Source organism: Berghia stephanieae, chromosome 15, assembly GCF_034508935.2.
Source record: "Berghia stephanieae isolate SIO BIC M18660-M18661 chromosome 15, UCSD_Bste_1.3, whole genome shotgun sequence".
Taxonomy (NCBI): Eukaryota; Metazoa; Mollusca; class Gastropoda; order Nudibranchia; family Aeolidiidae; genus Berghia; species Berghia stephanieae.
This window is the reverse complement of record NC_088374.1, coordinates 4,000,152-4,016,695: the sequence shown is the minus strand read 5'-3', so window position 1 is coordinate 4,016,695 and position 16,544 is coordinate 4,000,152. Positions and strand designations below refer to the sequence as shown.

General features: G+C 38.0%; 1 protein-coding gene across 1 annotated transcript in view; it reads right to left on the bottom strand.

The window, feature by feature from the left end:
• Positions 1-15,971, bottom strand: part of LOC144960284 (methylglutaconyl-CoA hydratase, mitochondrial-like) — a 28,053-nt gene extending 12,082 nt beyond the window's left edge. The window contains exons 1-6 of the mRNA XM_078893325.1: positions 15,656-15,971; positions 12,086-12,153; positions 9,602-9,689; positions 6,574-6,753; positions 5,392-5,512; positions 3,021-3,144 (exon numbers count right to left, since the gene is read on the bottom strand). Coding sequence (XP_078749451.1) covers positions 3,021-3,144; positions 5,392-5,512; positions 6,574-6,753; positions 9,602-9,689; positions 12,086-12,153; positions 15,656-15,827 — 753 coding nt within the window. The 5' untranslated portion in view covers positions 15,828-15,971. The remainder of the gene's footprint in view (positions 1-3,020; positions 3,145-5,391; positions 5,513-6,573; positions 6,754-9,601; positions 9,690-12,085; positions 12,154-15,655) is intronic.
• Between the last annotated feature and the right edge of the window lie 573 nt (positions 15,972-16,544).

The following is a 16,544-nucleotide window of genomic DNA, read 5'->3' as shown; positions in this document are numbered from 1 at the left end:
ATGCACGTACATCATCACACAACGCAATGCACGTACATCATCACACAACGCAATGCACGTACATCATCACACAATGCAATGCACGTACGTCATCACACAACGCAATGCACGTACGTCATCACACAACGCAATGCACGTACATCATCACACAACGCAATGCACGTACATCATCACACAACGCAATGCACGTACGTCACCACACAACGCAATGCACGTCATCACACAACGCAATGCATGTCATCACACAACGCAATGCACATATGTCATCACACAACGCAATGCACGTACGTCATCATACAACGCAATGCACGTACGTCATCACACAACGCAATGCACGTACGTCATCACACAACGCAATGCACGTCATCACACAACGCAATGCACGTACGTCCTCACACAACGCAATGCATGTCATCACACAACGCAATGCACGTACATCATCACACAACGCAATGCACGTACGTCATCACACAACGCAATGCATGTCATCACACAACGCAATGCACGTACGTCATCACACAACGCAATGCACGTACATCATCACACAACGCAATGCACGTACGTCATCACACAACGCAATGCATGTCATCACACAACGCACTGCACGTCATCACACAATGCAATGCACGTACGTCATCACACAACGCAATGCACACACGTCATCACACAACGCAATGCACGTCATCACACAATGCAATGCATGCACGTCATCACACAACGCAATGCATGTCCTCACACAACGCAATGCACGCACGCCATCACACAACGCAATGCATGTCCTCACACAACGCAATGCACGCACGCCATCACACAACGCAATGCATGTCCTCACACAATGTAATGCACGTCATCACATGTCATTACACAACGCAATGCACGTCATCACACAACGCAATGCACGTCCTCACACAACGCAATGCACGTCCTCACACAACGCAATGCACGTCATCACACAACGCAATGCACGTCCTCACACAACGCAATGCACGTCATCACACAACGCAATGCACGTCCTCACACAACGCAATGCACGTCATCACACAACGCTATGCACGTCATCACACAACGCAATGCACGTCATCACATGTCATTACACAACGCAATGCACGTCATCACACAACGCAATGCACGTCATCACACAACGCAATGCACGTCATCACATGTCATTACACAACGCAATGCACGTCATCACACAACGCAATGCACGTCATCACATAACGCAATGCACGTCATCACACAACGCAATGCAACCCGACTCCGTTCTACCATAATTACTGACTGTATCATCAGCTAGGCCACTGTGATGGTGGTGTTGCGGCAATGTGGTCTAGTGGTATGACATCCGCTTTCGGATCAGAAGGTCCTGGGTTCGAGCCTCGCTCAGCGCATAGTTGAGTCCTTGGAAAAGGCTCTTTACTCACATTCTCTCACCGTACTCAGGTGTAAAATGAGTACCTGACCATTGACAGTGTTGTCTCTGTCAGAAAAAAATTGTAATATCTCCTAACAGGCATCATGTTTCGTTCTACATGCTACTGGTCAGGGACATCTAGTGGATAACGTGCTATATAAAAGCTCAATTTTGTTTTGTTTTGTTTCGTGTAATGAAGATGGTGTTGTTCCAATTTGTAATAGAAAAGTAAAACCTGCACACACAATGTATTGCAATACATGCTTTAAAGGAGTGTGTTAAATTGCTTAATCAACTGATCTTGATATCTTTTAAATATATTACAAAAATATAAATGAAGAGAACATACCAGATGTCCAGCCCATTACATTTATGACCATTAAAAAAAGTAATCAAAATGTGTTGAATCAGGAAATGAATGTTTTACTGTGTGTAATAATATTAAGACTGGACAAAGCATTAATCAGTTTCGGAATCCAACGTCTGATTTTAAAGATTTGAATGGTTTTATTGTCCGCACAACAACAAAAATATTTTGAAACAGTAGGGATTTTTAATTGCTTATAAAACCTATTAGAATAATCACAATGAAACGAAAAACGAACAAAAATAACAAGTGAAAGTAGTACTGTCTGTTCCATAAGTTAATATTATTGTAATGTAAGTGGTCATCTAGATATGGTGTTGTATTCCATCACGAAAATGCAGTTCTTCGTGTCTTATCAATGCTCTACCATTGAGTTATGTGGAAATATTATTATTATCTTTTGCTTTGTTTTTGTTTTTTCAATAAAACAAAACAACTGTGTGATTAGTTCTCTTGGTTGTTTTTTGTTTTGTTTTTCGAGGTTAGCCTTTTTGTTTCAGTAAGAAGGTTGAGTGAAAAGTCATACCTGTAGTCGCATTAATTTTGTTTTTGGCTTGCAAAATTATGCGCATAATTTTACGAATTTATTTTTTTTTCATTATTCTGCTGAGTCATCTTAATTGACCGCAAGAGAAAACTTTCATCTCTCATTTAAAAACACACACACCATCACATAACACACCTCCACATAACACACCATCACATAACACACCATCACATAACACACCTCCACATAACACATCTCCACATAACACACCTCCACATAACACACCATCATATAACACACCATCATATAACACACCACCACATAACACACCACCACGTAAATCTGTCTACATAATGCACTTCCGGTGTTCGAATTTTTCTTTTTCATACTTTTACTGTCCTTCAAGTAAAGGTGGTCAATTTTGGCTTAGACGAAACAGTGAAATTTATCGCTCAGTGGCTCAGTTAAAATTGGCTACCATTGGGAACACGACAGGTTTGGAAAGCGAAAAAATAATTTCACGAAGGCTGTGTGAAAATACACTGGGGTGTGTTCCGACACGGCAATTCTAAAAAGCGTCGCTTAGCCTTGGCAATATATCCATAGTTAATATAAACGGCCCATGAGCTATGCGTAGCGCTGTGGAACATTCCTAATTACTTTACGGTCATTCGACTATGATTCATAATTTATTTATTTCTTTTTTTTTTAAATATTTGAATTTGACGAATTGACTGAGAATTGACAGGTCTAACCTTGGGTGCGATTTCATCAGCCAATTCGAGAGCCTTCTTGTAGGCGGCATCCCCGTCATCGTTCTGGTCGACACAGTGGTTGACGATACCAAAGTCATGAGCCTCTCTTCCATCCAAGATTCGACTGTCCAATGACAACAAAACACAAAATGACTTTTTAAGGGTTTTACAGCATTTGAAATGGATTGACTCTTTCTTTATGGTATGTTTAACACAATGACTCTTTCTTTATAGCAAATGCAAAACAATGACTCTTTCCTAATAGCAAATGCAACATAATGACTCTTTCCTTATAGCAAATGCAAAACAATGACTCTTTCCTAATAGCAAATGCAACATAATGACTCTTTCCTTATAGCAGATGAAACACAATGACTCTTTCCTTATAGCAAATGCAACACAATGACTCTTTCCTTATAGATAGCAAATGCAATACAATGACTCTTTCCTTATAGCAGATGAAACACAATGACTCTTTCCTTATAGTAAATGCAACACAATGACTCCTTCCTTATAGCAAATGAAACACAATGGATCTTTCCTTATAGCAGATGGAACACAATGACTCTTTCCTTATAGCAGATGAAACACAATGACTTTCCTTATAGCAGATGAAACACAATGACTCTTTCCTTATAGCAGATGGAACACAATGACTCTTTCCTTATAGCAGATGGAACACAATGACTCTTTCCTTATAGCAGATGGAACACAATGACTCTTTCCTTATAGCAGATGAAACACAATGACTCTTTCCTTATAGCAGATGAAACACAATGACTCTTTCCTTATAGCAAATGCAACACAATGACTCTTTCCTTATAGCAGATGAAACACAATGACTCTTTCCTTAGTTGTAAGTGGTAGTGATGCCTTAGCTGCCAACTTTTCAAAAATAAAATAAGGAACGCCCATTTGGCCGAGGCTGAGGGGACGATGTGTGCCCCTCCCCCCTCCTCCTCCCCCTTTCATCGAATCGCAACATATAAAAGTCAGTCTTTTTAATTACTACTACTAACACTAAAAAGTTTAAGATAACAGAGGCTAGTCCAAATGGTGCTAAATTATCGGGTATAGTTCCAGCCCATTTGAATCATTATGAAATGACACTTTCCACAATGAGATCAAAATTTCAGAACAGACAAAAAAAAAAGAAAGAATCCAACTGCCTTAACTTTGATAAGGACCAGTACACTCTAGCACAATTGTAATATAAATGAAATAACTTGGGATGTTTAGAAATGCATAACTGCTAACCTGGTACATCACTTGAAAGGGTTTTTTGGGATAAAAATGAGGGAGATTGGCTAAAAAGTAGGAGATTGCATATATATTTTCTTTCATTCAACATAATGGTCTTTAAATAGTACACTATAATAGTAGTTATAGTAAAATGAACCTATAAATATTGGAGAACTCCTACCTCTTTACTTTGACAAGATAAACACACCTAAAAATGACTATACTTATTTCTCTTGAACTTAAACCATTATAAAAGCTTGCTTGAAAAAAAAAAATAGAACCAGATCAAGATTTTTTTTAATGGATTGAATTTATATTTCATAAATTAATAAAGGGAAATAATCATTGTCATGTTTAATCTATGTAAACAATTGATTTTCTGATTGAATACCTTCCAATCAAAGATGCTGATTTAATTTAATTTTTAATTAATACAATATTTGTAACAAATAGTGAAAGTATCAATACTGTCTGAGAACACTAAAAGTATATTCGAGGCTAACATGCATATTTTATGCAAATCTCCAATACATTATGAAAGGTTTTATTGAAAAACAGGCGTCATATAATCAAGGGGTATCTTTGGAACAGTATAAACTCATCGAAAATTGACAGAAGTTGCCCATAACCCAGAATTTTGTCTCTTCTCCAGACCAGAGTTTTGGCATCACCGCAACGCTGTAAAGGGTCAAGCACTCATTTTCATACCTTAGTACGGTGAGAGAAGAGAATGTGAGTAAAGAGCCGTTGCCAAGGACTCAAACGATGCACCGTGCAAGGTTCGAACCCAGGACCTTCCGATCTGAAGGCGAGTATCATACCACAAGACCACATAGTCTAAATGATGATACTGATGATGATGGTAACAATCATAAAGATGATGATGATCATGACGATGATAATGATGACAATGATGATGATAATGATGAATATGAATGTGTGTGTGAGTCATTCTACAAGACCACATCGCCGCCGACAACCGACTCACCTGGTAAAAATCAATTCTTTGGCCTTGGAGGCCGACAACCGACTCACCTGGTAAAAATCAATTCCTTGGCCTTGGAGGCCGACCACCGACTTACCTGGTAAAAATCAATTCCTTGGCCTTGGAGGCCGACAACCGACTTACCTGGTAAAAATCAATTCCTTGGCCTTGGAGGCCCCAATGATCCTGGGGAGTCGCTGAGTTCCTCCAGCCCCTGGGATAATGGCAAGGCTTGTCTCCACCAGGCCCAACTTGGTGCTGGATGCTTGAGGAAAAAAAATCAATCAATCAATCAATTAAATAAATATATAAATAAATAACAGAAATTAATCAATTAATTAATAAATAAATAAATAAATAATATAAATTAATAAATAAATAAAATTAATTAATTAATAACATAAATTAATTAATAAATAACATAAATTAATAAAATTAATTAATTAATTAATAACATAAATTAATTAATAAATAACATTCATTAATTAATAAATAACATAAATTAATAAATAAATCAAATAAATTAATAAATTAATAAATTAATTAATAACTAAAATAAAACCCTAGCTTTTTTATTGCGCAATATCCATTAAACATGCTCAAGTGCTTTACAAAGGATGATAAACAACAGCAAAACGTATTAACATGTAGGACAGGACATGGTGCCATTAGGCTATATTACAACATTTTTTTCAACATAGACAACACTGTTAACGGCCAGGTACTCATTTTAAACCCTGAGTACGGTGAGAGAATGTGAGTAAAGAGCCTTTCCCCAAAGACTCACATATTTGCCACTCAGAGCGGGGTTCGAACCCAGGACTTTCTGATCCAAATGCAAGTGTCTTATCACTAGACCACATAGCTGCACATGTTCCTCTCCAAATGATCTGGATCAGAAAGTGATATCTAAGCTCCTAGAACTACCAGCTGTTATACCCCTAGACCACATAGCCACACAAGGCATGTAAGTTAGTTTTGAGAAACGGGGAGGGGTAAAACATGCTATGTGGTCTAGAGGTATGACACTCGCTTTCGGATCAGAAGGTCCTGGGTTCGAGCCTTGCTCGGCGCATAGTTGAGCCCTTGGAGAAAGCTCTTTACTCACATTTTCTCACCGTACTCAGGTGTAACATGAGTACCTGGCATTTAACAGCATTGTCTCTGTCCAAAAAAAAAAATTGTATTATCGCCTAAAAGGCGTCGTGTCCCATCCTACATGTCAAATGTTGCTGTTGGCCAGGGATCCCTTGTAAAGCGCTTTGAGCATGTTTAGTGGATATTGCGCTATATAAAAGCACATTTTATTTTTTTTAAAATATTTACCAGCAGTTCTCATATCGCAGGCCAGTGCCATTTCTAATCCACCGCCTAAGGCTGCTCCGTCCAGGGCGGCTATCGTTGGCATGGGCAGGTTATGTAACTCTGATATCAACCCACGGGCAAAGCTGACAAAGTACGCGGCCTCCTGTTGTGTCATCTGGAGTCTTTCCTTGAGATCTGCTCCTGATTGAATGATGATGATATTGATGATATTGGTGATGATATTGATGATATTGATGATGCTGATGATGATATTGGTGATGATATTGATGATGCTGATGATGATATTGATGATGATGATATTGATGATGATGATGATGATATTGATGATGCTGATGATGATATTGATGATGCTGATGATGAAATTGGTGATGATGATGATGATATTGATGATGCTGATGATGATATTGATGATAGTGGTGATGATGATGACATTGATGATGCTGATGATGATAGTGGTGATGATGATGATATTGATGATGCTGATGATGATATTGATGATGCTGATGATGATAGTGGTGATGATGATGATATTGATGATGCTGATGATATTGATGATGCTGATGATGATATTGATGATGCTGATGATGATATTGATGATGCTGATGATGATATTGATGATATTGGTGATGATGATATTGATGATATTGGTGATGATGATGATATTGATGATGCTGATGATGATGCTGATGATGATATTGATGATGCTGATGATGATATTGATGATGCTGATGATGATATTGGTGATTATGATGATGATATTGATGATGCTGATGATGATATTGATGATGCTGATGATGATATTGATGATAGTGGTGATGCTGATGATGATATTGATGATGCAGATGATGATATTGGTGATTATGCTGATGATATTGATGATGATATTGACTTGATAATGATGGTAACAATGATAATGACTTTGATAATGGTGATGATGAGAACTAAACTAGAGCTTTTATATAGCGCAATATTCACTAACTGTGCTCACATCGCTTTACAAAGGGTCACTGACCAACAGCAACAAGTTACATGTAGAACGAGACATGTCACCTGTTCGGCGATATTACAAATTTTTAAAAAAATTTTTGACAGAGATAATGCTGTTGACGGCCAGGTACTCATTTTACACACGAGTACGGTGAGAGAATGTGAGTAAAGCATTTTTTCCAAGGACTCAATTATGCGCCGAGCGAGGCTCGAACACGGGACCTTCCAATCCGAAAGCGAGTATCATACCACAAGACCACATAGCCTAAATGATGATACTGATGATAATGGTAACAATCATAATGATGACGATGATCATGACGATGATGACAATGACATTGATAATGATGACAATGATGATGATAATGATGAATATCCTAATGATGACAATGATGATGATAAATATCCTAATGATGACAATGATGATGATAACGATGAATATCCTAATGATGATGATAATGATAAATATCCTAATGATGATGATAATGATAAATATCCTAATGATGACAAAGATGATGATAATGATAAATATCCTAATGATGATGATAATGATAAATATCCTAATGATGACAAAGATGATGATAATGATGACAATGATGATGATAATGATGACAATGATGATGATAATGATAAATATCCTAATGATGACAATGATGATGATAATGATAAACATCTTAATGATGACAATTAATGATGAAACAAACAATTGTCTTTTGTTTATTTTTAAGGGTTAACACATACGTGCCTACTCGAAAATTTCAAATTCAGTAAGAAATACAAAATTCATCAGTAATTAATGGTCAGATTTCAGTAATACTAAATCAAACAAAAATGATGATAGATACACCCTTTTATATATGTAAAATAAACTTACCACGTAATATATAGGCCTACTAAGAGTTCCATAACTAACGGAAGTCTATCCAACCCGACTAGGCTCGGCTGGGCATTGCCAATGACCCCCGCAATTATAATATGCTTATTGATGACCTACTTTCAACACTGCACTGTTTCTACCGATGAGGGTAAAGTTTCCGTGTCGAGTCGATGACGTCACTCGTCGCCAGCCAACGAGGCATTGAGATTTTTTATTGTAGCATGTGGTAAATAATGGGAAAAAAATATATTTTTTACTTTAACGTTGCGACCATTTGTATCAGTAATATTTCTTCTATTTCCGTAAGTCCGTAATTGTCCTTACACTTAATTGTCCTTACACTTCCGTAACAATTACGGACGGCCAGTAATAACAGGCAGGTAAGGGGTAACAGCGTTTGTAAGATTGTATCAGCACCAGTAAAAAGGAAGAAAATGGGATAGTAAAAAGTTCTAGAATTCCAATTAACTCACTCAACCCTAACACCGACTATATCCTTATTATACCTGTCTTACCGTTTACTCCATGCCAATTTATTACATTTTTCTGAGACAAATTATAGGCGTAGTATCAAAGCTAATCATGTGAATGATAGTTGAATAAATCTATCTATGTACATGCCCATTTTTCATAAATTTTTCTTCCAATTTTGAAAAGTAGCAAAAATCTCAAGGATTGATTGAGTTAAAGCACCCAAGAAAAGGTAAGACAAAGGGGAATTGGTTGAAATAGGGAACAGATGTAGATTCCAAGAACACACTATCAGTGTACTTAGTTTGAGATGACCCAAAAGACTTCATATCCTGACACAAGCAGAGGTCCCGACTAAGAAGAAGAATACACTCAATTGTTTACAAATCATATATAATATGTAAACAAAACAATAACAGAGAGATGATTTACAAGACAAAAAATATTATCTCCCAAAACTATACATTTGACTGTTTACCTCCCAGCTAGGGTAACCGGCCAGGGCCTCGACAACACCAAGTAATCTCATTCCAAGACAAAGACAGAAAGCATGGAGGAAACAGATATAGGGGGGATAGAAGACACAGTAGGTACCGCCCTGCCCACTATGGGAGGTCAAGAACCCAGCCCAGTGAAACAAACAAGCAAACAAACAAACAAACAATCACACGAAACCGGATGGCTAAGACTAACCAGCACAGAACACCCCAGGCACCTCACTCCTGACGATGACCAGACGAATGGAGTTGTCTACCTTCACTTGCTGCATGGCGTTCATGAACTGGTCAGAAAAAGAAAGGGGGATAATAAATTATCTGACTTGCTGCAAAGAGTTCATGAACTGGACACAAACAAGGGAGATAATAAATTATCTTACACTTGCCTCCGGACTGATTGGTCCTGGTTTGAACAATGCAAAAGCCGAGTCCTTAGAATAGGCTATCTCACCCAAGTCAGGTGTACAATGAGTACCTGATCCTTGACATATATATATATATATATATATATATATATATATATATATATATATATATATATATATAATATATATATATATATATATATATATATATATATATAAATGAAAAATAAAAATATAAATGGGGTCACTCACTTCTATGTGACCGAAACACATGTTTCTGTGGCTTCCATCCACGTCGTCAGTCGGCATATTGTCCGTAGAATGATTTTATTCCCTTTGGGGTCGATTGTTGATATACAGTTGAGCACTCTCGGTACCGAAGACAACACACCACTCACAATTCACAGACAATATGCCGACTGAAGACGTGGATGGAAGCCACTGAAACATGTGTTTCGGCCGGCCACATATAAGTGAGTGATCCCATTTATATTTTTGTATTAGCTCTAACCGCCATTATCGAGCAGAAATTTTAAAAAGGTAACATCACCTTACAGGTGTGTTGTCTCTCGTCCTACATGTAAAATGTTGTTGGACTGGAACCCCTTGTAAAGTGCTCTCAGGTTAGAAAGTCCTATAAATTTCCTCATGTTATAATGTGTGTCAAGACTCAACTCAGAATTTTGTTTATTATCAATGATACAGAGTTTGTTCTGTAACTAACGAAAACAAAGGAGTTTGTTCTGTAACTAACGAAAACAAAGGAGTTTGTTCTGTAACTAACGAAAACAAAGGAGTTTGTTCTGTAACTAACTAAAACAAAGGAGTTTGTTCTGTAACTAACTAAAACAAAGGAGTTTGTTCTGTAACTAACTAAAACAAAGGAGTTTGTTCTGTAACTAACTAAAACAAAGGAGTTTGTTCTGTAACTAACTGAAACAAAGGAGTTTGTTCTGTAACTAACTAAAACAAAGGAGTTTGTTCTGTAACTAACTAAAACAAAGGAGTTTGTTCTGTAACTAACTAAAACAAAGGAGTTTGTTCTGTAACTAACTAAAACAAAGGAGTTTGTTCTGTAACTAACTAAAACAAAGGAGTTTGTTCTGTAACTAACTAAAATAAAACAACCGTCTGACGATGTTCCTAAGGAACAAAGAGTGCTTTGAAGTTGGCACAATCAACATTCATACTCACTCACACGCAAAACAAGCACAAATCAAAATGTAGAACTCTATAAAGAATTCCAACATAATCAAACACACAAACACATAGCCAAACAACTCCAATACATTACAATTTTTTTTAAATTATAAAATTGAGCTTTTATACAGCGCAATATCCACTAAACGTGCTCAAATCGCTTTACAAGGGGTCCCTTGCCAACAGCAACATTTGACATGTAGGACGGGACATGACGCCTTTTAAGCAGATTACATTTTTTTTTCAGAGACAACGCTGTTAACAGCCAGGTACTCATTTTACATGTAAGTACGGTGAGAGAATGTGAGTAAAGAGCCTTCTCCAAGGACTCAACTATGCGCCAAGTGAGATCGAACCCAGGGCCTTCCGATCCGAATATGAGTGTCATACTACTAGACCACATAGTTGCACTATAAATACAATAATTATCACACAATGTTACTTTCGTTATTCTTTTATTCAAGCCTGCCAATCTCAGTATGGTGTTTTTAGTCTGATGGAAGTCAAGTCTAGAAATCCAGGCTTTAGATTGCATCATTTTTTAAAAAACTTGGGCTTATTCTATATAACCCAAATATCCAAGAAATATGCTCAAAGTGCTTTACAAAATGTCCCAAGCCAACAGCAGCACTTAACGTGAAAGACAAATGACACCTTCAATGGCACAGTTGCAAAATATCTTTTCAAGAGATAGGACGCTGTTATAAACTAGGAACTTATTTATACCTGGGTATGGTGAGTTGTAAGTAAAAAGGTCTTTCCAAACACTCAAGGTCGCACCACCCAAAGGGGAACTTGAGCCTGAGACCGACCAGAACCACACACACTCCCATTCATAGACTCAAAGTCACAAAACAAATATTTCAAATTTCTTATAATACTCTCCACCTTACTAACTTACTTACTTATCCGAACCAGCGATCATCTGAGATTTAGCCCTTCAGTCTTGTGCCATAACAATAAAACCCCAAAAACCAAACCAAAGCCCATGAAAACTACAGAAGGAACAATCGTAGATGACCAAAAAAAAAGCCATAATCTTCAACTCTCCACCTTAAAATCAATGTTTAACACATTGTGTTCATATATATTATGTTGTTTTTTTTTTAACTCACCATGTTTGCAATATTCCTGCCTAAGGCATTTTTGTATCGGAATCTCCTCAAGGAGAAAACCACAACACCTGAAATAGAAGAAATGGATTGAACATGATCTCATAACAATATAATGTGAATGACGTAACTCATATTTTATTATACTCATATTAAAAATCCTAGTGGTTATGTCCCTTAGACCGGTATAGGGAATGAGATTAGTGGAAGAGTAGCATCCCTTGATTGGACGTCACCCATAGTCTGTGACGTCACCGGTGGAAAAGTTATTAGAGAGAGAGCGTCATGTTGGTTGTGTGCATGCGTCTCTCGTCCTCGCTTCCGCACCGCATGCGCACATCCAACATGACGTTCTCTCTCTAATAACTTTTCTGCCGGTGACGTCACAGACTATGGGTGACGTCCAATCAAGGGATGCTACTCTTCCGCTAATCTCATTCCCTATACGTTATTGTATATCGTTTCGTTTCCCATTTGATCCATGATTTTTATTATGCTTATGATTATACTTTTCCTGTTGTTGTTCCCCTGCGAGGTAAGCAAGACGTGTGTCCCATTTCGTAATAAATTCATAATCGAACGATCAACAGCAACACATAACAAGTAGAACAAGACATGACGCCTGTTAGGCGATATTACAATTTTTTCGGGCAGAAACAACGCTATTAACGGCCAGCTACTTATTTTACACCCGAGTATGGTGAGAGAATGTGAGTAAAGAGCCTTTTCCAAGGATTCAACTATGCTCCGAGCGAGGCTTGAACCCAAGCCAGGAACTTCCGATCCAAAAGCGAGTGTCATACCACTAGACCATATAGCCACAAATATGTTCTAAATATGTGTGGTCTGGGAATAATAACATGTGTTATCTTATTTCTGTTTGCTACATGAGTAGGATGTGCAACTGTGAAATGAAGACTTGAGTCTGAATAGTCTCCCGTGGCTATTCAGACTCAATCCCCTGATTATGTGCATACTCAATCAACAAGTTATTCGGACTTTTTTTCTTTTTTTTTTTAAACTGAGCTTTTATATAGCGCAATATCCACTACAAGGGATCCCTGCCCTACACCAACATTTAACATTTAGGACAAGGCCTGTTAGGCGATATTATAATTTTTTTCGGACAGAGACAACGATGTTAACGACCAGGTACTCATTTTACACCTGAGTATGGTGAGAGAATGTGAATAAAGAGCCTTCTCCAAGGACTCAACTATGCGCCAAGCGAGGCTCGAACCCAGGACCTTCCGATCTGAAAGCAAGTGTCATACCCCAAGACCACATAGTCGCACTCGAGTCTAAATAGTCCCCTGTGGCAGTATGGTTGTTGTGTTTTTGGTTTTTATTTTGATTTATTTTACTACATAAAATTTATGCAAATGAAAACAACAATAATGTTAAAGTTAGACTATCCATGGCTAGAGCTGTAGCGCGAATTATTTTTATAAGGGTTGTAGGGAACGTGTTTGTTGTGTGTTCGGGTTTGTTGTTATTCCCAGCTGTGTTGCTGTTGTGAACTGTTTTATGTCCGTGAAGCACTGTGGGTTCGTGAGTCTTGTGTGTTGCTTCTTCTTGTATGTGTTTCTGACTTTGTAACTGGCTATAAAGTGAATGCACGTGTTCAGTCTCTCTCTCTCTTGCTTATTTGAATTGTGAATACTGACTATCTCTTGCTTATTTGAATTGTGAATACTGACTATCTCTTGCTCATTGGAATTGTGAATACTGACTATCTCTTGCTCATTTGAATTGTGAATACTGACTATCTCTTGCTCATTTGAATTGTGAATACTGACTATCTCTTGCTCATTTGAATTGTGAATACTGACTATCTCTTTCTCATTTGAATTGTGAATACTGACTATCTCTTTCTCATTTGAATTGTGAATACTGACTATCTCTTGCTCATTTGAATTGTGAATACTGACTATCTCTTGCTCATTTGAATTGTGAAAACTGACTATCTCTTGCTCATTTGAATTGTGAATACTGGCTGTCTCTTTCTCATTTGAATTGTGAATACAGACTATCGTTTTGCATGCTTTCTAATTGATATTTTCTATACCTAACAGGTATGTGTGCTTAGGGTATTTTGCATGCCAGGAACCATGCCCGAGATAGCCAGTAGATTTATTTTATTGAGATAACCATATATATAGAGATAAAGACGATATATGGAGATGCCCATCGACGTATTCATGTCTTTGGAGATCCCCATTAAATCTTAGATTAGGTGGTGACGCCCAATTTGATCTCTAAACGGAGAACCCGGGAGGCCTTCCAAAAGTTCCTACAAAGGGAAACGACTCAAATAATATTCCATCAACTAACCCAAGAAAAAATAAATCCTAGTACTAGTAGTACCTGTAACTAACCCTAATAGGAAAAACACACTAGCACCTTTGCTAAGACTTATGACTAACCCTAATAGAAAAAACTATTCACGACAGGATCTTGTAAATTCTGATTCTTTTATGGAAATGTCTTACAAAGATCATAGAGCCCCTAATGTACGATATATTTTGTATCGTTTTGTACCCATGCACATGGTTATGATTACAGCCTACACAGCGCGCCACTTGCCAGTCAGAAAAAGAAACAGCTAAGCTGTATCCTGCACAGTGTCCACCTTGTGTTTGCTTATGGAAATTGGAGCTCGAGTCCGAATGGCCACGAGAGTCGAGAGACTATTCAAATTCAGACTCGAGTCAGAATTGCCACTTCAACTTCAGTGAATTGAGTGAGTGAATGAGACGCGAGACATTTTAGTTTTTGGTTTTTAAAGGTTTTACAGCGCTTGCAACACACTTAGGTCATATCAGCGCCAGTAAAAAGGAAGGAAATGGGATAGTAAAAAGTTCTAGGATTACAATTAAAGCACCCAAGAAAAGGTAAGACAAAGGGGAATTGGTTCAAATAAGAGACATAGGTGTGGATTCCAATTCCAAGAGCACACTATCGAAGTACTTAGTTTGAGATCACCTAAAAGTCTCATCCAGACACAAGCACAGGTCCCCACTAAGAGGAATACATTCAAATGTTTTACAAATCATATATAATATAAAGAAAACATAATACAGCGCATAACAGAGAGATGATTTACAAGGGAAAAAAATCATCAAATATCATCTCAAAACTAACAATACATTTGACTGTTCCCTATCAGTCCAGGGCATCTGACCAGGACCAGGACAAAACCAAGTAATCTCATTCCAAGACAAAGACAGAAAGCAAGTTGGAAAGGAGATATATAGAAGACACAGTAGGTAAGTACCTCCCTGCACACTATGGCTATGGGAATGGGAGGTCAGGAACCCCAGAGACGTGAGACTGAGACCTCGAAAAAGAGTTGTACTGTTTTTATCAGAGATAGAACTTAAAAATCAGACTAATTAGGTCAAAAATAGAGAGAAAAAATAGGAAAATATTTTCAGGGCAATGATATTAAATGCCCTCAACACAGTCACAAAGCAATGAAAGGCGGTGTGTGTAACGTTCTCTCATTCTCTGCCAATCGTACACACACTCGTAGTCAAGTCAGCTCAGTGACCGGTGCAGATTGTGCGTTACCTTTACGATCGCCATCCAAATGATTTACATGGAACTCATCTTCCAGTTTGTCCTCAGTTGTCTGACTGAAGAGTCTAGAGCTTGCACTGGGAGCGAAATGGGGAAAACCTTTGAAATTCAAAGTCAAAGAACAGCGACGAACGAGTGACAGCAGGGCCATTGTTGTGTTCATTTTTTGTGTTGTGAGTGATAGTGTCGAGCGGAAGTCTCGATGATACCTCAAGTCATCGGCCACCAACACTCAAAACTTCCCGAACTCGATGACCAAGGAAAAGTCGGGAATTCCCGAGAAGTAGCACTTCAACTGAGCTTTGGATGGCTTTTTTGTATTAAAACTTAAAATACATTAAATAAATTCACTTTGTATAATAATAAAACATTGATACCTATAACCATTTTGATCTATTTACGACGTTTGTGTTTTGTTAGCTGTTTAAAATATGATATAACGTCAATACCCAATACCAATGACTAGGTATTGAATGAAAGCACCGATGACTAGAGCGATTCTCGAGACTTTTTTGAGTCTCGAGACTCAAAAAAGCATCGAGACGCAAAAAAGTCTCGAGCTTCGCTGGAATCATCGCCGACGAGAGAGGGGTGAACAATGCAGATAGTACACATTGTTAGTAACGCGTGCGTCGCTCGCGCAGTATAGTCTCGAGACTCGGGACTCGGGACTCAATACGAGAAGCATCGACGACCAAGATTCTCGAGACGAGAAAAGCATCGAGAACTAAGTGGAGGTCGGGAAGTTCTCAGTCGTCGATGACCTGACTTCTCAAAACCTAAAGCATCGTTGACCTTTTGGTGACCCGGATGCCCTCCCCTAGTGAGTGAGTTGTGTTGTTCTGTAAAGATGGGCGCTAATCGATGTCACTTTCAGTAC